The following is a 23439-nucleotide window of genomic DNA, read 5'->3' as shown; positions in this document are numbered from 1 at the left end:
GTTCTTTTGATATATTTCACGTTTCGTGAAATGTTTTCAAGTTCAGTGCATTTTACAGGAAATCTCCACATGTCTGTGGGTTTCCTCTGGGTGCTCCGGTTTCCACCCAAAGTCCAAGTATCCCGCTGCCCGTGTGTATGAGCTACCATGTGCCACCGTAATATGTGCCACTAAGAGGGGGAAATCACACCCATTTTTCCTGGCCTATCAGTTGCTGCCTGTGTTCCTGAAGGGGTCCATGTGTATAGAGAATGGCTTTCTGTCTCCAAGACACTCTTGTTTGCTCTCATTTTTGCCAGAAAATGTTTGAGGGAATGATTGATGGGTTGTGAGTTGTGGTATGAGGTGTGGCACCCGGGCCATACAGGATACTGAGGTAAGACTTTGTGATACATTTACACAGAAATTCATTCTGAGATTACCAATCGCCACGAGATCACCTGCGTCTTGTGACCATTTGGCTCTCTCTCAGACAGAAGTAAGACAGAGAGCAAGGGAAGCCCAGCTTAAACTGCATTTATTTTAATGCAAGAGGCCTGATGGGAAAGGCAGATGAACTCAGGGCATTGATGGGGACATGGGACTGGAATATTATAGCAATTACTGAAACATGGCTAAGGGAGGGATAGGACTGGCAGCTTAATGTTCAGGGTACAGATGCTATAGGAAAGATAGAACAGGAGGTAAGAGAGGAAGGGGAGTTGCACTTTTGATTAGGGAAAGCATCACAGACGGATTGAGAGGGGATATATCCGAGGGTTTGGCCACTGAGTCTATATGCGTAGAACTGAGAAATAAGAAGGGGGAAATTATTTGATAGGGTTGTACTATAGGCCCCCAAATAGTCAACGGGAAATTGAGGAGCAAACATGTGAGGAGATTACAGATAGCGCCAAAAAAAAGGGTGGTAATAGTCATAGATTTCAATTTTCCCAACATTGACTGGAACAGCCATAGTATTACTGGGTTGCATGGAGAGAAATTTTGTTAAGTGTATCCAGGAGGAATTTCTCATTCAGTCTGTGGATCGCCTGACTAGAGAAGGGGCAAAACTTGACCTCCTCTTGGGAAATAAGGAAGGACAGATGTCGAAGTGTTAGTGGGGCATCACTTTGGGACCAGTGACCATAATTCTATTAGTCTTAAGACAGCTATGGAGAACAATAGGTCTGGCCCAAAAGTTAGTATTTTAAATTGGGGCAAGGCCAATTTTGATGCAATCAGGCAGGAACTTTCAAAAGTTAATTGCGGGGTCTGTGGGAAGGAAAAGTGACGTGGTAAGTGGCATGCTTTCAAAAGTGTGTTAACCAGGGTTCAGGGTAAACACATTCCTCTCAGAGTGAAGGGCAAGGCTGGCAGAAGTCAGGGACCCTGGATGACTCGGGATATTGAGGCCCTGGTCAAGAAGAAGAAAGAGGCACATGACATGCATAGGTAGCTGGGATCAAGTGAATCTTTTGAAGAGTATAGGGGAAAAGGAGTAGAGTTGAGAAAGAAATCAGGAGGACAAAAGGGGACACAAAATTGTTTTGGCAGATAAGGGAACGGAGAATCCAAAGAGCTTTTACAAATACATAAAGGGCAAAAGAGGAATCAAGGGAGAGAGTAGAGCCTCTTAAGGATCAACACAGTAATCTGTGTGCAGATCCATAAGAGATGTGTGAGATCTTAAATGAATATTTCTCATCAATATTTACTGTTAAGAAAAGCATGGATGTTCGGGAACTTGGGGAATTAAATAGTAATGTCTTGAGGAGTGTACATATTACAGAGAAGGAGGTGCTGGAAGTCTTAAAGCGCATCAAGGTAGATAAATCCCCGAGACCTGATGAAGTGTATCCCAGGATGTTGTGGGAAGTGAGGGAGGAAATTGTGGGTCCCCTAGCCGAGATATTTGAATCATCGAGAGTCACAGGTGAGGTGCCTGAAGATTGGAGAGTGGCAAATGTTGTGCCTTTGTTTAAAAAGAGCTGCAGGGAAAAGCCTGGGAACTACAGGCCAGCCAGTTAGCCTCACATCTGTGGTGGGTAAATTGTTGAAAGATATTTTGGGAGACAGGATCTACAGGCATTTAGGGATGTAAGGACTGATTAGGGACAGTCAGCATGGCTTTGTGAGTGGAAAGTCATGTCTCAAAAATTTATTTGAGTTTTTTGAAGGGGTAACCAAGAAGGTAGATTAGGGCAGTGCAGTTGATGTTGTCTACATGGACTTTAGCAAGGCCTTTGACAAGGTACTGCATGGTAGGTTGTTGCATAAAGTTAAATATCACGGGATCCAGGGTGAGGTATCTAAATGGACACAAAATTGGCTTCTTGACAGAAGCCAGAGGGTGGTTCTAGAGAGTTATTTTTCAAACTGGAGGTCTGTGACTAGAGGTGTGCCTCAGGGATCAGTGCTGGGCCCACTGTTACTTGTCATTTATATTAATGATTTGGATGAGAATGTAGGTGGCATTGTTATTAAGTTTGCAGATGACACCAAGACTGGTGGCTTAGTGGACAGTGAGGAATGTTATCTCCAGTTGCAGCAAGATCTTAATCAATTGGACCAGTGGGTAGACGAATGGCAGATAGAGTTTAATTGAGACAAATGTGAGGTGATGCATTTTGGTAGACTGAACCAAGGGAAGGACTTATTTAGTTAATGGTATGGCACTGGGGAGAGTTACAGAACAAAGAGATTTAGGGGTACATGTTCATAGTTCCTTCAAAGTGGAGTCACAGGTGGACAGAGTGGTGAAGAAGGCATTCGGCATGCTTGGCTTCATTGGTCAGAACATTGAATACAGGAGTTGGTACGTCTTGTTGAAGTTGTACAAGACATTGGTAAGCCCACAGTTGGAATACTGTGTGTAATTCTGGTCACCCTATTATAGAAAGGATATTATTAAACTAGAAAGAGTGCAGAAAAGATTTACGAGGATGCTACTGGGACTTAATGGATTGAGTTATAAGGAGAGGCTGAATAGACTGGGATTTTTGTGTCTGGAGCGCAGGAGACTGAGGGATGACCTTATAGAGGCCTATAAAATAATGAGGGTATAGACAAGGTAGATAGTCAATATCTTTTCCCAAAGGTAGGGGAGTCTAAACATAGAGAGCATAGGTTTAAGGTGAGAGGGGAAAGATACAAAAATGTCCAGGGGGGCAATTTTTTCACACAGAAGGTGGTGAGTATTTGGAACAAGCTGCCAGAGATAGTAGTGGAGGCAGATACAATTTTGTCTTTTAAAGAGCATTTAGATAATTACATGGGTACAATGGGTATAGAGGGATATGGGCCAAATGTGAGCAATTGGGCTTAGCTTAGCAGTTTTAAAAAAGAAATAAGGGCAGCATGGACAAGATGGGCCGAAGGGGCAGTTTCCATGCTGTAAACCTCTATGACTCTATAACTGTATCCCAGTGAGAGTCAGCACCTTCAGGAGCTGCACTCCAGTTAGAGTCAGCATCTTCAGGAACTGTATCCCAGTGAGAGTCAGCACCTTCAGGAACTGTATCCCAATGAGAGTCAGCACCTTCAGGAACTGTATCCCAGTGAGAGTCAGCACCTTCAGGAACTGTATCCCAGCGAGAGTCAACACCTTCAGGAACTGTATCCCAGTGAGAGTCAGCACCTTCAGGAAACTGTATCCCAGTGAGAGTCAACACCTTCAGGAACTGTATCCCAGTGAGAGTCAACACCTTCAGGAACTGTATCCCAGTGAGAGTCAGCACCTTCAGGAAACTGTATCCCAGTGAGAGTCAGCACCTTCAGGAACTGTATCCCAGTGAGAGTCAGCACCTTCAGGAACTGTATCCCAGTGAGAGTCAGCACAGTCAGGAAGTTGACCCCAGTGAGAGTCAGTAACTTTAGGAACTGTTCCCCAATGTGTATGCACTTGAGTGCATGCGTGCGTGCGTATGAGTGGGGTCATATGTGTTTTGTTGTGACTTGACTAACTGACTTACGTACTGTCAATTCTAGTTTATTCATAACGACTGCAGCAAATTTATGTCACGGTGGCACAGTGGTTAGCACTGCTGCTTCAGAGCACAGGGACCAGGGCTCAGTACCCGGTTTGGGTCACTGTCAGTGTGGAGTCTACACGTTCTCCCCATGTCTGTGTGGGTTTCCTCTGGGTGCTCCAGTTTCCTCCCACAGTCTGAAAGACATGTTGTTTAGGTGCATTGGCCATGTTAAATTCTCCCTCAGTGTACCCGAACATGTGTGTGGCAACTAGGGGATTTTCACAGTAACTTCATTATTCGTATCACAAGGCTACTTGTAACACTAATTACTTAACTTTAAACTTCATAGGTTAATTGATTAAATAGCTTTATAACTGCAAATTATTACTAAGTGATATTTCTTAACTGGACACCTAAATTTGTGAAACAAAATACATTGCAAGGCAGGTATTTGATTCACAGCAACCATATGTGCATGAAGTATCTGCACGAGGAACTGCGTGTCCAATGAATAAGCTGGACTCCGGGTTTTAGACAGGGCAGCAGCATCAGGGACAGATAATGTTCCCCCAGATAGAAATAAGTGGGTCCGATCTGATCAACATTGCAGAGGTGCAGTTGTAAAATAACTCAGGCTAGGAACTGAATGTTCAAAGGCAATTGACATTTGGAAGCAGAGGAAGAAAGTAAAAGGAAATGGGGTAGATCTGTTCATAAGCGATGTGATCAACATGGCAGTGAGTGAGAAATGATCTTGGCTCAGAAGAATGTAAACACTTCTAGTTAAGCAAGGAGAGAGAGCAAAAGTAGAAAGCTATCGGCCAGTTCACCTGACATCTGTCACTGAAAAGAAGCTGGAGCAGGTTGTGTCCATACTCATTTGAGTTGAGAAGAGAAGGAATACAGTTCGGGAAGGTGCTGACTCTCAACGGGATACAGTTCCTGAAGGTGCTGACTCTCACTGGGATACAGTTCCTGAAGGTGCTGACTCTCACTGGGATACAGTTCCTGAAGGTGCTGACTCTCACTAGGACACAGTTCCTGAAGGTGCTGACTCTCACTGGGATACAGTCCTTGAAAGTGCTGACTCTCACTGGGATCAGTTCCTGACCATGCTGACTCTCACTAGGATACGGTTCCTGAAGGTGCTGACTCTCACTGGGATACAGTTCCTGAAGGTGCTGACTCTCACTGGGACACAGTTCCTGAAGGTGTTGACTCTCACTGGGACACAGTTCCTGAAGGTGGTGGTTCTCACTGGGATACAGTTCCTGAAGGTGCTGCCTCTCAATGGGAAAAGTTCCTGAAGGTGCTGATTCTCACTGGGATACAGTTCCTGAAGGTGCTGTTTCTCATTGGGATACAGTTCCTGATGGTGCTGACTCTCACTAGGACACACTTCCTGCAGGTGATGATTTTCACTGGGATACAGTTCCTGAAGGTGCTGACTCTCACTGGGATACAGTTCATGAAGGTGCTGACTCTCACTGGGATACAGTTCCTGTAGGTGCTGACTCCCACTGGGATACAGTTCTTGAAGGTACTGACTCCCACTGGGATACAGTTCATGAAGGTGCTGACTTTCAGTGGATATAGTTCCTGAAGGTGCTGACTCTCACTGGGATACAGATCCTGAAGGTGCTGACTCTCATTGGGATACAGTTCATGAAGATGCTGACTCTCACTGGGATATAATTCCTGAAGGTGCTGACTCTCACTGGATACAGTTCCTGAAGGTGCTGACTCTCATTGGGATACAGTTCCTGAAGGTGCTGACTCTCACTCGGATACAGTTCCTGAAGGTGCTGTCTCTCACTGGGACACAGTTCCTGAAGGTGCTGACTCTCACTGGGACACAGTTTCTGCAGGTGATGATTTTCACTGGGATACAGTTCCTGAAGGTGCTGACTCTCACTGGGATACAGTTCCTGAAGGTGCTGACTCTCACTGGGATACAGTTCATGAAGGTGCTGAATCTCACTGGGGTGCAGTTCCTGGAGGTGCTGACTCTCAGTGGGATACAGTTCTTGAAGGTGCTGACTCTCACTGGGATGTAGTTCCTGAAGGTGCTGACTCTCACTGGGGGACAATTGCTTAAAGTGCTGACAATACTGTTTAACCAGATGCATTAGAGTCCCCCTTGTTTACCTGTGAGTCTGCAGTGAAGGCTTTGGAAGGATATTTAACCATGTGGTGCATCATGGCTTATTCCATAGTTGAGGAAAAGTAAGAACCCTGCATATATGTCCACAGTAATATCAACTCAGTGAATTGGGGAGCTGTCATTAACACCCAGGATGTGAAGAGATTTTTGCTTTGATTTTGTTATTGTCATGTGTATTGGTATACAGTAAAAAGTATTGTTTCTTATGTGCAATTCAGACAAGGCATACCATTCATAGAGAAGCAAAAGAAAGAGTGCAGAATGTAGTGTTACAGTCATGGCTAGGGTGTTGAGAAAGAGCAACTTAGTACAGGGTAGCTTCATTCAAAACTTTGACAGCAGCAGGGAAGAAGTTGTTCTTGAGTTGGTTGGTACATGACCTCAGAGTTTTGTATCTTTTTCCTGATGGAAGAAGATGGAAGACAGAATGTCCAGAGTGCGTGAGATCACTGATTATGCTGGCTGCTTTTCCGAGGCAGCGGGAACTGTAGACAGAGTCAATGGATGGGAGGCTGGTTTGCTACAGAAGGTTAGAGTGCACGGAGTTGGGGGTAAGGTGTTAGCGTGGATAGAGGATTGGCTGTCTAATAGGAAGCAGAGAGCTGGTATCAATGGGTGCTATTCTCATTGACGGTTGGTGACTAGTGGAGTGCCGCAGGGATCGGTGCTGGGGCCTCAACTGTTTACCATTTATATAGACGATCTGGAGGAGGGGGCTGAGTGTAGGGTGACGAAATTTGCTGATGACACGAAGAAGAGGAAAAGCAAATTGTGCGGAGGGTGTGGAAAGTCTGCAGAGGGATCTGGATAGGCTGAGCGAGTGGGCGAGGACCTGGCAGTTGGAGTACAATGTTGGCAAGTGTGAGGTTATCCACTTTGGCAGAAATAATAGTAGGAGGGATTACTATTTAAAAGGCAAAAAGCTGCAGCATGCTATGGTGCAGAGGGACCTGGGGGTCCTTGTGCATGAGTCGCAAAAACCCAGTCTGCAGGTGCAGCAGGTGATCAAGAAGGCGAATGGAATGTTGGCCTTTATAGCGAGGGGGATAGAATATAAAAACAGGGAGGTCTTGCTGCAACTATACAGGGTACTGGTGAGGCTGCAGCTGGAGTACTGTGTGCAGTTTTGGTCGCCGCACTTGAGGAAGGATATATTGGCCTTGGAGGGAGTGCAGAGGAGGTTCACTAGGCTGATACTGGAGATGAGGGGGTTGGACAATGAAGAGAGACTAAATAGACTGGGTCTGTTCTCGTTCGAGTTTAGAAGGATGAGGGGGGATCTTATGGAGACCTATAGGATAATGAAGGGGATGGATATGGTAGAGGTAGAGAGATTCTTCCCACTTAGAAAGGATAGCAGAACTAGAGGGCACAGCCTCAAGATAAGTCGGGGGGTGCAGTTTAGATCAGAGTTGAGGAGGAACTTCTTCACTCAAAGGGTGGTGAATCTCTGGAATTCTCTGCCCGTTGAAGTGGTGGAGGCTACCTCGCTGAATATATTTAAGTCACGGGTAGGTAGGTTTTTGATAGACAAGGGAATTAAGGGTTATGGAGAGAGAGCGGGAAAGTGGAACTGATCCACTTCAGATCAGCCATGATCTTATTAAATGGCAGGGCAGGCTCGAAGGGCTAGATGGCCTACTCCTACTCCTATTTCTTATGTTCTTATGGTTTGCGTGAGGGATTGGGCTACATTCACGACCCTTTGTTGTTCCTTGCAGTTTTGGGCAGAGCAGAAACTATACCAAGCTGTGATACAACCAGAAAGAATTCTGTCTACGGTGCATCTGTAAAAGTTGGTGCAACTTGTCGCGGACATGCCAAATTCCCTGAACGTTCTTAGGAAGAGCATTGGTGAGCTTTCTTAACTATCGTGTCAAGATGGAGGACCAGGACAGATTGTTGTTGATCTGAACACCTAAAAACTTGAAGCTGTCAACCATTTCTACTTCGTCCCCGTTGATGTAGACAGGGGCATGTTCACCTTTATGCTTCCTAAAGTCGATGACAGTCTGCTTTGTTTTGTTGACATTGAGGGAGAGGTTATTGTCGTTTCACCAGATTCCCAATCTCATTTGTGTACTCGACAACCCGGTCAGTAAATTTGCTCTCTGATAAGTATCAGGATATCATTGATCTGACTATTGTGATTAACTAAATAAGACTGAGAATTGCGGTGAACAATAAGTACACTTTTACTTTCCAGATGTCTTCAATGCCGAGTAAGTTAGTCAATGAAACCAAGTGCATCTGCACCACCCAATGACAACAGCTTCTTCAAACATCTCCTTCCTTGGATCATGGTGAGGATTGGAATGAGTGCCCAATGGGGTTGGAAGCCTATTTGCATTTGCTAAGTAAATATGGGTTGTAACCGCCCCAGGAGTAGAATAAAAGAGTAAAAAGTCTGACAACGCCAGGTTTTAGTAGAATAAAAGAGACAGAGCCCCAAGGAGACAAACATCCATCTCCAGAAGGAATTGAGAAGTCATGGAGTCCCCAAAACTCATTGTGATCCTCCTCATCGTGTTCGGAGGTCAGTGACCACCTGGAGACCTCAGGGATGTGCTGGACGAGTGCGGGTCATAGCAAATGAAGCAACGCCCAAAAACGGCATGATTTGGAACAGACAAACTGTCAATGACAAAGAAGAAAGAAAGAAGTGTTTCTGTCTTGGGAGTTTTTGATGTGGACAGCGTAAAGGGAGATTTATTCTGTATCTAACCCCGTACTGTACATGTCCTGGGAGCGTTTGCTGGGGACTGTGTTGAGGGACCTTTACTCGATCTAACCCCGTGCCGTACCTGTCCTGGGAATGTGTAATGGGGATTCTGTTGAGGGAGCTGTACTCTGTATCTAATTCCATGCTGTTTCCTGTCCTGGGATTGTTTGATGGGGACAGTGTAGAGGGAGCTTTACTCTGAATCTACCCCCATGCTCTACCTGTACTGCGAGTGATTGATGAGGGAACAGTGTATAGGGTTCTTTACTCTGTATCTAACCCTGTGCTGTACCTGTCCCACGAGTGTGTGACGGGGACTGTGTAGAGGGAGCTTTACTCTGTATCTAACCCCATGCTGTGCCTGTTCTGGGAGTGTTTGATGGGGGACAGTGTAGAGGGAGCTTTACTCTATGCAGTGCCCTGTCCTGGGATTGTTTGATGTTGGGATTGTGAAATTCTGTAGCATAGGGAATGCTCGGTGTGATTATTATTGATGGCTTTAAGGGGAAGCTCGGTAAGTACATGAGGGAGAAAGGAATGGCGGTTGGGTTGGATGAAGATGGATGGGAGGAGCCTGGTGTGGAACAGACACAGCCGTGGATTGTTGGGCCGAATGGCCTGTTTGTGAGACACAATTTCCGTTAAATTCACAAATATTCTTCTGCAGGTTGTTCTTGTTTTTGCAATCCGCGTGTTGTTAAATTGTCTTCCTGCTGGCTCTAATTCCAAGCTTTCTGACACAGTGATTTATTCTGTAGCAATGTGCATCCCTGCACAGGGCACCTCCATTATGCGGAGAAACTCACACAATTTAGGACGTATTATTGATTGCAAAAAAACGAACTTCAAAACAACGGATCTCCTTCAGTATGGCTGCGTCTGTAGACTCGGAGTGAATGTCAACCAGCCAGTGGATGCAATTGATAGGTAAAAAGAGAGCATTCCAGTGTAAAAAAACACTCTCTGTGAAGCCAAGATGTGAATGTTTGCGCTGATTGAGAAACGGCAATGTCTTGCTGTTGGGCAAAGCAGAGTGAAGACATTCCTTCGAAAGGCAAAACATGCTTCTGCGTAATCCTTCCCACTGCTTCCAGGCAGAGTAACTGCTTCAGTGATGAAAGATTTTTAATGTGTGATCGCTGTGGTACAGTCAAAGCCAATTTAGACACAGCTTGTGCTTTGCACCCCCTCCCCTTTCACCCGCCCCTTGTGTGTCAGCAAACCCCATTCATGCCCCTCTCTGGCTGTGATGCATCCTCCCAATCAGAATCTCCTGCAGTGGATACACTGGGCCCCCCCCCCCCAACAAGAAACATTTCCCCCCAGCAAGGGCAAACTTTTCTGTCTCCTGATTGGTTCACCATTCAGTGCCCTGATTGGCCATTCCAACCTAGTGGCACCATTGGCTCATCAGGCATCCCACAGAGGTGGTTAACAGGTGAGACACTGGTTTGGAGGAGTTATGAAGAAATTGTTTAGTGAGTTCCTGGGAGTAATTTATAGGGAGCTACTGGGAGTAATTTATAGGGAGCTACTGGGGGTAATTTATAGGGAGTTACTGGGGGTAATACATAGGGAGTTACTGGAGAAATTTTACAGGCAGTTAATATGGGTAGTTTTCAGGGAGTTTCTGGGGTATTTTGTAGCTAGTTACTGGGGGTAATTTAGGGTTAAAGAGGTAGTTTTTAGGGGCTTATTGGGGTAATCTATCCACACTGTCTCTGCCCCTCATAATTTTGTACACCTCCATCACATCTTCCCTCAGTCTCCATCTTTCCAGTTAAATGAATCATAGTTTATTCAACCACTGCTCGCAGTCAGCACCACCATGACCAGGCAACATCCCGGTGGACCTTCTTTGCCTTCTCTCCCAAAGCTTCCATGTCCTTCCTTGTCATGTTTGTCTTGAGCTGGATGCGATGTTCTTTCACAAAATATTGATTAGATGATGTCGATGCGAAGAATAATTGTCCATATTCATCGACTATTCATGATACCACCTCCCAGCTCCAAACATCCCTCCTCCATGCTGCCATTGGTCATTCTCAGGGTGCCCCGCCTTTCCAGACCAATTGGAAAGTGAACAGACTCTTTGTCATCTGATTGGATGCTTTTTTGAGAAACAGTTTCTCCCTCCCGCCCCCCACTTTATCCCCAATAAACAAATGTGTTGAAACAAAAGAGGAAAACCCCCCTGCAGCAATGACCTTACTCCCTCAGTTCAAGGGAATGTGTTCCCTGAGGATTAACCTTTCATTCCTGAAACTCCAAGGACAACCCAATCTGAGGCTGAGTTGGAATTATTCAGCCTCTGACTGAGTTTCAGTCTCGCCAAGAGAAAACTTCAATCTGAAATGTTATCTCCTGTTTGTCAACCTGTTTAGATGCTGCCAAGTACATGATGACTGTTATGATGAAGCCATGAAAATGGAGTGCTTTCTGGAGGTTACAGCATACTATTTTAACTGCAATAACGGAGTCCCGAAGTGCAGTAAGTAAAAACCCAAATAAAACCTGTTCCGTCCTTGGGAATTTCCCCTGACTCCCTGACCCCCTCTCTTCTCTCAACAGGTCAACATCAGCAATGTACAACAGCAGCTTTTATCTGATCCCATTAGAGTCATGAAACATCTAAAGCCGGCTTCAGATGATCAAAAGCTTTGGTCAAAGACGGTTCAAGGAATGTCTGAATCCAGGCAGAAAAGTGGAGGGAGGGAATTCCAGAGCTTGGGAGTGATTGAAATCAGGAATACACAAGGGAGCAGAATTAGTGGAGCACTGAGATCGGGAAGAGTGAAGGGGCTGGGGAATATTGCAAAGATAGCGATGGGCATGGCCACTGGAGCATTGGGAACAAGATTTTAAAATCAAGGGTTCACTTGGCAAGGCACCATTGCAAGTCGACAGGTTCAAACCTGCTCTGGTTTGCTCTAAGTCCATGGCTGATCTCGTTATGACCTTAACTCCACGTTGCTGCCTGTCCCCACAACGAGGGGTCCCAGGCTCCACTGCTCCCTGGGGTGAAGCATTCTAAATACTAACCACCCACTGAAGAAATAACTTTCTCCTCCTCTCCTTCTTCACGGAGAGAAATATGTTTCAGTAAGATCACCTCTCATTCTTCTCAACTCCAATGAGTATGGACACAACCTGCTCCAGCTTCCTTTCAGTGACAGATGACAGGTGAACTTGCCGATAGCTTCCTACTTTTACTCTCTTTCCTCACTTAATGAGAAGAGGAGAATTTAGCATGACCAATCCACCTAACCAGCACGTCTTTTGGACTGTGGGAGGAAACCAGAGCACCCGGAAGAAACCCACACAGACACCAGGAGAATGTACAAACTCCACACAGACAGTGACCTAAGCCGGGAATTGAATATGGTCTGTGACGCTGTGAAGCAGCAGTGCTAACTACTGTGCCACCGTGCCATAAATTTGCTGCAATTGTTATGAATGAAATAGAATTGATAGAATCCAAGCCAGTTGGAAAAGTCAGAACAAAACACATATGACCCCACTCTTATGCATGCCCTCACATGCTCACACAGACTGGGATATAGTTCCTGAAGATGCTGACTCTCACTGGGATACAGTTCCTGAAAGTGCTGACTCGCACTCGGGTACAGTTCCTGAATGTGGTACCTTGCAGTGGGATACAGTTCCGAACGATTCTGACTCTCACTGGGCTACAGGTCCTGAACATGCTGTCTCTCACTGGGTTACAGTTCCTGAAGGTGCTGACTCCCACGGGGATACAGTTCCTGAAGGTGCTGACTCTCACTGGGATATAGTTCCTGAAGTTGCTGACTCTCACTGGGATACAGTCCCTGAAGGTGCTGTCTCTCACTGGGATACAGTTCCTGAAGGTGCTGACTCTCACTGGGTTACAGTTCCTGAAGCTGCTGACTCTCACTTGGATCCAGTTCCTGAAGGTGCTGACTCTCACTGGGATACAGTTCCTGAAGGTGCTGACTCTCACTGGGTTACAGTTCCTGAAGCTGCTGACTCTCACTTGGATCCAGTTCCTGAAGGTGCTGACTCTGACTGGGATACAGTTCCTGAAGGTGCTGACTCTCACTGGGATACAGTTCCTGAAGGTGCTGACTCTCACTGGGATACAGTTCCTGAAGGTGCTGACTCTCAGTGGGATACAGTTCCTGAAGGTGCTGACTCTCACTGGGATATACAGATGGTTTGCTGCTTCTCACTGTGATGTGATTCTGATCTGTTAATTTCACCTGTCAAAATCAACATGTTAGGGAACCTCCATCGACATTTGTTGCCTCAGTAACGTTATCGATCCCTCAACCATCATGGATCACCCACAACATTAAAGAACCTGCAAGAATAATGGTTCCTGCAACATTGCAAATTCTCATATCTTTAAGCACACCCACAACATGAGTGTGTACATTAATGCGTGTACATTTGGGCATATATTTGTAATGACAGTGCATATTTCACACTGTGTATATTTAGTAACTCTCCTTTCTTTTGCAGGGAATGATGTTTTCACAAAGCAAAAATGCTTAAATAAGGCGTGTGACTGTGATATTGCAGCTGCAAGCTGCTTCAAGAAGAATGAGAACATCTTCAACCGAAAGTTTGTGGGCTATGACCAAAATCAATGCAAGGCCATCTGATAACTCCAGCTTGCAATGAAGCGATGGTGATGTGACTGAGAGTCACACTGACAAGCGTCTCTCCAATTGAATATTCCGGGTGTGATTGATGGGATTTCTCTGTCACCGTCTCACTGATTTCTAATTCCTCACCGAGTGTCTCTCATATCTACATTTTGTTGCTGTTTTACCTTTTAATCTGTTTGAAATGTACTTTGTAATTCTGACAAAATAAAACACACTGATTGGTCCTCACTGGGGTCCACTTGAAAAAATGATGACTCTCACTTGGATGCAGTTCCTGAAGGTGCTGATTCTCACTGGGATACAGTTCCTGAAGGTGCTGACTCTCACTAGGACACAGTTCCTGAAGGTGCTGACTCTCACTGGGATACAGTTCACACCTCTTTAACCTATGATTATCCATCTCTCCACTCACACTATCTGTACCTGTAAAGACTTGTTTACCTGTCAAGACTCTCATTTCAACCATAATCTTGCAATTGTGTCTCTCTCTGGATATGCCATGTTTATGAAACCTGCCTCTCCACTCAACTGATGAAGGAGAAGCGCTCCAAAAGCTCGTGATTCCAAATAAACCTGTTGGACTTTAACCAGGTGTTGTGAGACTTCTTCCTGAGCTCACCCCAGTCTAATGCGACATCTCAATATCAGAGTGGACAAAGTCTTGTCTTACATTGCTATAGAATTTAACGCTTCACAATAACTTGGCACTGGAGCTTGCATGAATGAGGGTTTTTTGTAATATTTACTGGAGTTAGTTTTGACCCAGGTGTGATAGCCCACTTTACATCTCTCCCAGCTTTTATTTACACTGATCGCAGCAATGTGGAAATTAGCCTCGCAGTTGCAGCATTTGCCTCAGTCAAGTCGGCAGTTCCCGACTGTGACAGCAGGAGGCGGTCTATCATCATTTGGGAACAGAGATGTGATGGCCGCTGCTGCTGCTGTTACACCAGCAGGAGGCAGAGTCACACCACAAAGTACAAAGAGGGCAGCAGCGTCCCATACTGTCTGTGAGAGATCACATTGTGTGCACAGGAATTAACAGGACATGTCCCCTGTATCAATAATGAATTAACACTCCCACTCAGCATTGCATGCTTCAATCAGTGTATTTTATTTCACCAGGATTATAAAGAATATTTTTACACAGAAACTAAAGCAGGAGGAGGCCATTCGGCCCTTCCAGCTGCTCCGCCATTTATTCTGATCATGGCTGATCATCAAATTCAATATCCTGATCCCTCCTTCCCACCCCTTTAATTCCAAGAGCGAAATCTAATTTCTTTTTGGAATCACACAACGTTTTGGCCTCAACTACTTTCTGTGGGAGTGAATTCCACACATTCACCACCCTCTGGGTGAAGAAATTTCTCTTCACCTCAGTCCTAAAGGTTTTATCCCCTATCCTCAAACTACGACCCCTAGTTCTGGACTCCTCCACCATCGGGAACATTCTTTCTGAATCTGCCCTGGCTAACCCTGTTAGAATTTTATAAGTTTCTATGAGATAAGAAATAGGAGCAGGAGTAGGCCATCTGGCCCTTCAAGCCTGCCCCGCCATTCAATAAGATCATGGCTGATCTGTCATGGCTCAGTTCCACTTTCCGGCCCTCTCCCCATAACCCTTAATCCCCTCTCTTATCAAAAACCCATCAACCCGCTTCTTGAAAATATTTAGCGAGGCAGCCTCCACCACTTCAATGGGTAGAGAATTCCAGAGATTCACCACCCTTTGAGTGAAGAAGTTCCTCCTCAACTCCGTTCTAAAACGCCCCCCCTTTATCTTGAGGCTGTGCCCCCTAGTCCTACTGTCTTTTTTCAGTGGGAAGAGTCTCTCCACCTCTATCCTATCCATCCCATTCATCATCTTATACGTCTCAATGAGATCTCCCCTCATTCTTCTAAACTCCAACGAGTACAAGCCTAGTTTATTCAGCCTCTCCTCATAGTTCAACCCCCTCAACTCCGGTATCAGCCTAGTAAACCTCCTCTGCACTCCCTCCAAGGCCAAAATATCTTTGCGCAGGTGCGGCGCCCAAAACTGCACACAGTACTCCAGCTGCGGCCTCACCAATGCCCTATACAGCTGCAGCAAGACCTCCCTACTTTTATATTCAATCCCCTTCGCTGAACTCCAGTGGATATAATCCAAACTGACTTAGTCCCTCCTCTTATGACAGACCTGCCATCCCAGTAATCAGCCTGGTAAACCTTCGCTGCATCAGTAATTAACAAATGCTACAACTCCCAGCATTGCATTCTTCAATTAGTGCATTTTCTTTCACCAGAATTGCTAAGTACATTTCAATCAAATTAAAAGGTAAAACGGCAACAAAACGTAGACATGAGAGACACTTGGTGAGGAATTAGAAATCAGTGAGACGGTGAGAGAGAAATCCCATCAATCACACCCGGAATATTCAATTGGAGAGACGCTTGTCAGTGTGACTCCCAGTCCCATCACCATCGCTTCATTGCAAGCTGGAGTTATCAGATGGCCTTGCAGTGACTTCGGTCATAGCCCACAAACTTGTGGTTGAAGTTGTTTTCATTCTTTTTGAAGCGGATTGCAGCTGTAACATCACGGTCGCACACCTTCTTGGAGCATTTTTGCTTTGCCATCAAATCATTGTCTGCAAAAGAAAGGAGAGTAACCAAATATACGCAGTGTGAAATATGCACTGTGATGTACAGATATACACCCGAATGTACACACATTAATGTACACACTCATGTCGTGGATGAGTTTAAAGATGTGAGAATTTGCAATGTTGCAGGAATCATTATTCTTGCAGGTTTCTTAATGTTGTGGGTGATCCATAATGGTTGAGGGATCAGTAATGTTATTCAGGCTTCCAAATATATGGGGTAAGAAATGTTGTGGTTTTTCTGTGACATGTTGATTTCTACAGATGAAATTAACAGATCAGAATCACATCTCAGTGAGAAGCAGCAAACCATCTGTGTATCCCTGTGAGAGTCAGCACCTTCAGGAACTGTATCCCAGTGAGAGTCAGCACCTTCAGGAACTGTATCCCAGTGAGAGTCAGCACCTTCAGGAACTGTATCCCAGTGAGAGTCAGCACCTTTAAGAACTGTACCCCAGTGAGAGTCAGCACTTCAGGAACTGTATCCCAGTGAGAGTCAGCACCTTCAGGAACTGTATCCCAGTGAGAGTCAGCACCTTCACGAACTGTATCCCAGTGAGAGTCAGCACCTTCAGGAACTGTATCCCAGTGAGAGTCAGCACTTTGAGTATTTGTCCACCAGGGAGAGTCAGTATCTTCAGGAACTGTACCCCAGTGTGCCTGAGCGCGTGTGTTCATGCATAAGAGTGGGGTCATACGTGTCTTGCTTCTGACATCACCAGCTGGCTTGGAGTCTGTCAATTATTTTATTAATAACTACTGCAGCATATTTGTGGCACGGTGACACAGTGGTTAGCACTGTTGTTTCACAGCACAAGGACCGTGGTTCAATTCCCAGCCTGGGTTACTGTGTGGAGTTCTCCCCATGTCTGCATGGGTTTGCTCCGGGTGCTCCAGTTTCCCCCCACACTCGGAAAGACATGCTGGTTAGGTGCATTGGCCATTCTAAATTCTTCCTCAGGGATGTGGCAACCAAGGGATTTTGAAGTAACTTCACTGCAGTGTCAACGTAAGCCTACTTCTGACACTACTAAGTAAATTTTAACTCTTACAGATTAACCAATTAAATAGCTTAATAACTGCAAATCATACTGAGTGATATTTCTTAACTGGAAACCTAAATTGGTGAAACAAAATACATTGCAAGGCAGGTATCTGATTCACAGCAACCACATCTGCATGAAGTATCTACAGCTCAAGGAACTGCGTGTTCGAGTGAATGAGCTGGACTCCGGGTTTTTTTCAGGGCAACAGCATCAGGGACAGATAATGTTCCCCCAGATAGAAATCAGTGGGTCTGATCTGATCAACATTGCAAAGATGCAGTTGTAAAGTGACTCAGGCTGACAACTGAATGTTCAAAGGCAATTGACATTTTGGAAGCAGAGGAACAAAGTAAAAGGAAATGGGGTGGATCTGTTGATAAAAGAGGAGATCAACACGGCAGTGACTGAGAAATGATCTTGGCTGAGAAGAACGTAAACACTTCTAGTTAAGCACGGAGAGAGAGCTAAAGTAGGAAGCTATCGGCCAGTTCACCTGACATCTGTCACTGAAAAGAAGCTGGAGCAGATTGTGTCCATACTCATTGGAGTTGAGAAGAGTGAGAGGTGATCTTACTGAAACGTATGAAATTCTGTACTGGCTTGTCAGGGGTAGATGCTGAGAGGCTGTTTCCCCTCCTGGGGGTGATCTGGAACTAGATGACACAGTTTCAAAGTAAAGGGTCTCTCCATGGAGAAGGAGAGGAGGAGAAAGTTATTTCTTCAGTGGGTGGTAAGTATTTAGAATGCTTCACACCAGGGAGCAGTGGAGTCTGGGACCCCTGGTTACGGGGACAGGCAGCAACGTGAAGTTAAGGTCGCAATGAGATTGGCCATGAACTTAAAGCAAACCAGAGCAGGTTTGAACTCATCGACCTGCAATGGCGCCTGGCCAAGGGAATTTGATTTTAAAATCTTGTTTCCAATGCTTCTGTGGCCGTGCTCATCGCTATCTTTGCAATCTTCCCCAACCCCATCACCCTTCTTGATCTCAGAACTCCACCAGTTCTGCTCCCTTGTGTATTCCTGATTTCAATTGCTCCCAAGATCTGGAATTCCCTCTCTCTACCTTTCCGTCTGGATTGAGACATTCCTTAAACCCTCTTTAACCAAAGCTTTTGATCATCTGAAGCCGACTTTAGATGTTTCATGACTCCAATGGGATCAGATAAAAGCTGTTACTTTACATTGCTGATGTTGACCTGTTGAGGGGAGGGAGGGGACAAGTAGTTACAGGAAATTTCCAATGACGGAATAGATTTTATTTGGGTTTTTACTCACTTGACTTGGGGATTCCTTTATTGCAGTGAAAATGGTACGGTGCGATCTTCACAAAGCTCCCCATTTTCCTGGCTTCATCGGAACAGTTATCGTGCACTTGGCACCATCTAAACAGGTGGACAAACAGGAGATAACATTTCAGATTGAAGTTTTCCCTTGGTGAGACTGAAACTCAGTCAGAGGCTGAATAATTCCATCCCAGCCTCAGATCAGGTTGTCCTTGGAGTTTTCAGGAATGAAAGGTTAATCCTCAGGGAACACATTCCCTTGAACTGAGGGAATAAGGTCATTGCTGCAGGGGGGTTTTCCTCTTCTGTCTCAAGACATTTATTTATTAAAGTGGGGGGTGCGAGGGAGAAACTGTTTCTCAAAAAAAGCATCCAATCAGATGACAAAGAGTCTGTTCACTTTCCAATTGGTCTGGAAAGGTGGGGCACCCCGAGAATGGACCAATGGCAGCATGGAGGAGGGATGTTTGGAGCCAGGAGTTGGTATCATGAATAGTCGATGAATATGGACAATTATTCTTTGCATCTACTTCATCAAACCGATATTTTGTGAAAGAACATCACATCCAACTCAAGACAAACATGACAAGGAAGGACATGGAAGCTTTGGGAGAGAGGGCAAAGAAGGTTCACCAGGATGTTGCCTGGTTTCCAGGGTGTTGACGATGAGGAGAGGTTGAATAAACTAGGATCCATTTAACTGGAAAGATGGAGACTGAGGGTAGAACTGATCGAGGTCTACAAAATTATGAGGGGCAGAGACAGAGTGGAAAGTCAGAGGCTTTTTATAGATTATCCCCAGTAACCCCCTACAAATGCCCCAGTAACTTGCTATAAATTCCCCCCGTAGCTATCTACAAAATACCCCACTAACTTCCTGAAAATAACCCACATTCTCTCTGTATAAAATTTCTCCACAAACTCCCTGTAAAGTTACCCCCAGTAACTCACGATAAAATTTCTTAAGTAACTCCCTATAAATTACTCCCAGTAACTCCCTGTAAATTACCCCCAGTAACTCGCTATACAATTTCTCCAGTAACTCCCTATAAATTACTCTCAGTAACTCCAAATAAATTACTCCCAGTAACTCCCTGTAAATTACCCCCAGTAACTCGCTATACAATTTCTCCAGTAACTCCTCCAAACCAGTGCCTCACCTGTTAACCACCTCTATGGGATGCCTGATGAGCCAATGGTGCCACTGGGTTGGAATGGCCAATCAGGGCACTGAATGGTGAACCAATCAGGAGAGAGAAAAGTTTGACCTTGCCGGGGGAAATGTTTCTTGTTGGAGTGGTGGGGGGGGGTCCCAATGTATCCACTGCAGGAGATTCTGATTGAGAGGGTGCACCACAGCCAGAGAGGGGCTTGAATAGGGTTTGCTGACACATAAGGCGTGGGTTAAAGGGGAGGGGGTGCGGAAGTGAGGCAGTGGGAAGGATTACACAGAAGCAAGTTCTGTCTTTCTAACGAATGTCTTCACTCTGCTTTGCCCCACAGCAAGACATTGCTGTTTCTCAATCAGCGCAAACACTCACATTTTGGCTTCATGGAGAATGTTTTTTTCACACAGGAATGCTCTCATTTTACCTGTCAATTGCATCCACTGGCTGGCTGCCATTCCCTCTGAGTCCACAGAAACAGCCATTGTGAAGGAGGTGCCTTTTATTGAACTTTGTTTTGGTGCAATCAAGAACACTTATGAAGTTCATTAAACTTCCCCGGTCAATGGGGGCATCCTGTGCGGGGATCCACATTGCTACAAGAGGACAACAGAATAAATCACTGTGTCAGAAAGCCCGGAATCAGAGCCAGCAGGAAGACAATTTAACGACATGTGGATTGCAAAACCCAGAACAACCTGCAGAAGAATATTTGTGAATTTAACGGAAAATGTGTCTCAGAAACAGGCCATTCAGCCCAACAATCCATGGCTGTGTCTGTCCCACACCAGGCTCCTCCCATCAATCTTCATCCGACCCAACCAGCAAAGCTTTCCATTCCTTACTCCCTCTTACCGAGCTCCCACTTAAAGACACCAATAATATTCACACTGAGCATTCCCTATGTTAGAGAATTTCACAATCTCAACATCAAACTCTCCCAGGACAGGTGCAGAATGGGATTAGATACAGAGTAAAGCTCCCTCAGCACTGTCCCCATCAAACACTGCCAGGACAGGTATGGCATGGGTTTAGACACAGAGTAAAGCTTCCTCTACACTATCCCCCATCAAACACTCCCAGGACAGGTATGGCACAGGGTTAGATACAGGATAAAGCTCCTTCTACACAGTCCCCATCAAACATTCCCAGGACAGATATTCACATTTCCTTTTACCTTCTTTGTCATTGACAGTTTATCTGTTCTAAATCATGCCCAGTTTTTGGGTGTTCCTTCATTTGATATTACCGCACTCCTCCTGCACATCCTTGAGGTCTCCGGTTGATCACTTACCTTCAAACACGATGAGGAGGATCACAAGGAGTTTCGGGGACTCCATGACTTCTCGATTCTGTCCACAGATGGATGTTTGTCTCCTCGGGACTCTGTCTCTTTTATTCTGCTCCAGGGGCGGTTACAACCCATATTTGCTTAGCAAATGCAGGTAGGCTTCCAACCCCATTGGGCATTCATTCCAATTCTCACCATGATCCAAGGAGGGAGATGTTTGAAGAAGCTTTATCATTGGGTGGTGTCAATGCACTTGGTTTCATTGACCAAGTTACTTGGCATTGAAGATATCTGGAAAGTAAAAGTGTACAGATTGTTCACCACAATTCCCAGTCTAATTTATTAAATCACAACAGTCAGATCAATGATCTCCTGATACTCATCAGTGAGCAAATTTATTGACCAGGTTGTCGAGTAAACAAATGAGATTGAGAATCTGGTGAACCCGTGCAATGACAATAACCTCTCCCTCAATGTCAACAAAACAAAGCAGACTGTCATCGACTTCAGGAAGCGTAAACAAGAAAATGCCCCTGTCTACATCAACGAGGTTGAGAGCTGCAAGATTTTAGTTGTTCAGATCAACGACAATCTGTCCTGGTCCTCCCATGCTGACACGATAGTTAAGAGAATCCACCAACGCCTCTATTTTGTCAGAGGTCTCAGAAAATTTGGAATGTCCACGACGACTCTCACCAACTTTTACAGATGCACCATAGGAAGAATTCTTTCTGGTTGTATCACAGCTCGGTATGGCTCCTGCTCTGCCCAAAACTGCAAGAAACAACAAAGGGCCGTGAATGTAGCCCAATCCATCACACAAACCAGCCTCCCATCCATTGACTCTGTCTACACTTCCCGCTGCCTCGGCAAAGCAGCCAGCATAATCAGTGACCTCACCTCACCCTGGACATTTTCTCTTCCAGCTTCTTCCATCAGGAAAAAGGTACAAAATTCTGAGGTCACGTACTAACTGACTCAAGAACAGCTTCTCGCCTGCTGCTGTCAGACTTTTGAATGAAGCTACCCTGTATTAAGTTGGTCTTTCTCTACACCCTAGCTATGACTGTAACACTACATTCTACACTCTCTTTTCCTTCTCTATGAGTGTTATGCCTTGTCTGCATACTGCATAAGAAACAATGCTTTTCACTGTATACTAATACACGCGACAATAACAAAATCAAATCAAAAATCTCTTCAGATCCCAACCGTGAATGACAACTCCCGAATTCACTGAGTTAATATGACTGCAAAAATAAATGCAGGGATGTTGCTTTATGTCAACTTTGGAATAAGCTGTGATGCACCACATGGTTAAATATCCTTCTAAATCTTGCATTGCAGACTCACAGATAAAGAAGAGGGACTCCAGTGTGTCAGAGGCTGGTAACAGCCATCTGGTTAAACAGTATTGTCAGCACTTTAAGCAATTGCCCTCCCAGTGAGAGTCAGCACCTTGAGGAACTTTATTCCAGTGAGAGACAGCACCTTGAGGAACTGACCCCCAGTGAGAGTCAGTACCTTCAGGAACTGTATCCCAGTGAGAGTCAGTACCTTCAGGAACTGTATCCCAGTGAGAGTCAGCACCTTCAGGAACTGTATCCCAGTGAGAGTCAGCACCTTCAGGAATTGTATCCCAGTGAGAGTCAGCACCTTCAGGAACTATATCCAGCTGAGAGTCAGTACCGTCAGGAACTGTATCCCAGTCAGAATCAGCACCAAACTAAGGTTCTATAAAACTGCGACATGACTTGCCAATTTTTATACTCAATACCCCGGCCAATGAAGGCAAGCGTGCCGTATGCCTTCTTGACGAGCTTCTCCACCTGCCACTTTCAGTGACCTGTGTACCTGTGCACCCAGATCTCTGCCTGTCAATACTCTTAAGGGTTCTGCCATTTACTGTATATTTCCTATATATTTTAGACCTTCCAAAACACATTACCTCATATGTTCTTTCAATGACAAAAACAAATTCACTCAGTAGTCCAGTGTCATATGCAAATCATTAGTAGTCAGCACAAATTATAAGCAATGATTCCACACAGTGGATATAATGTTCCTAACACTTTGCAAGGGTGCAAAATACTGTTAAAGCAGCTTTAAAGTAGAAAATTGGAAGATTGGGAGGAGCACTGATTTTTTTCTCTGCTGGAACAAACATTTTATGATCATTGCTATCCTCCCAAATCCCACAAAGTAAATTTATATGACAAAAGGAGCAAATTAGCATGTTTGTCTACAAGAACATATGTTTCTCTAATTTGCATTTGCAAACCTTCCCACTGCCTACAGGCAGAGTAACTGCTTCAATAATGAAAGATTTTTAAAGTGTGATCACTGTGGTAAGGTCAAAGCCAATTTAGACACAGCTTGTGCTCCGCACCCCCTCCCCTTTCACCCACCCCTTATGTGTCAGCAAACCCCATTCAAGCCCCTGTCTGGCTGGGCTGCACCCTCCCAATCAGAATCTCCTGCAGTGGATACACTGGGACCCCCCCCCCAACC

General features: G+C 45.1%; 2 protein-coding genes across 2 annotated transcripts in view; one reads left to right on the top strand and one right to left on the bottom strand.

Annotated features, from left to right (window-relative positions):
- Positions 1 to 20977, bottom strand: part of LOC145362134 (basic phospholipase A2 4-like) — a 36496-nt gene extending 15519 nt beyond the window's left edge. The window contains exons 1-2 of the mRNA XM_080218191.1: positions 20932 to 20977; positions 20065 to 20233 (exon numbers count right to left, since the gene is read on the bottom strand). Of these exons, the coding sequence (XP_080074317.1) occupies positions 20065 to 20233; positions 20932 to 20977 (215 nt within the window). The remainder of the gene's footprint in view (positions 1 to 20064; positions 20234 to 20931) is intronic.
- LOC145362135 (basic phospholipase A2-like) lies at positions 8608 to 13485 on the top strand. Its single transcript, XM_080218192.1, has 4 exons — positions 8608 to 8653; positions 9598 to 9766; positions 11224 to 11330; positions 13343 to 13485. Exons 1-4 carry the CDS (start codon positions 8608 to 8610, stop codon positions 13483 to 13485), a joined length of 465 nt encoding a protein of 154 aa, XP_080074318.1.
- Positions 20978 to 23439: the final 2462 nt, after the last annotated feature.

This window comes from Carcharhinus amblyrhynchos, unplaced genomic scaffold, assembly GCF_965287045.1.
Source record: "Carcharhinus amblyrhynchos unplaced genomic scaffold, sCarAmb.v2.hapA scaffold_37, whole genome shotgun sequence".
Lineage (NCBI taxonomy): Eukaryota > Metazoa > Chordata > Chondrichthyes > Carcharhiniformes > Carcharhinidae > Carcharhinus > Carcharhinus amblyrhynchos.
The sequence above is the reverse complement of the archived record's forward strand: the minus strand, read 5'-3'. Positions and strand labels throughout refer to the sequence as shown.

Coding starts and splice junctions, on each gene's coding strand:
- LOC145362135 (XM_080218192.1), top strand. CDS start 8,608: ATGGAGTCCCCAAAACTCATTGTGATCCTCCTCATCGTGTTCGGAG. Junction 8,654..9,597: donor CCTCCTCATCGTGTTCGGAG/GTCAGTGACCAC, acceptor TTTATTCTGTAG/CAATGTGCATCCCTGCACAG. Junction 11,331..13,342: donor TAACGGAGTCCCGAAGTGCA/GTAAGTAAAAAC, acceptor TTTCTTTTGCAG/GGAATGATGTTTTCACAAAG.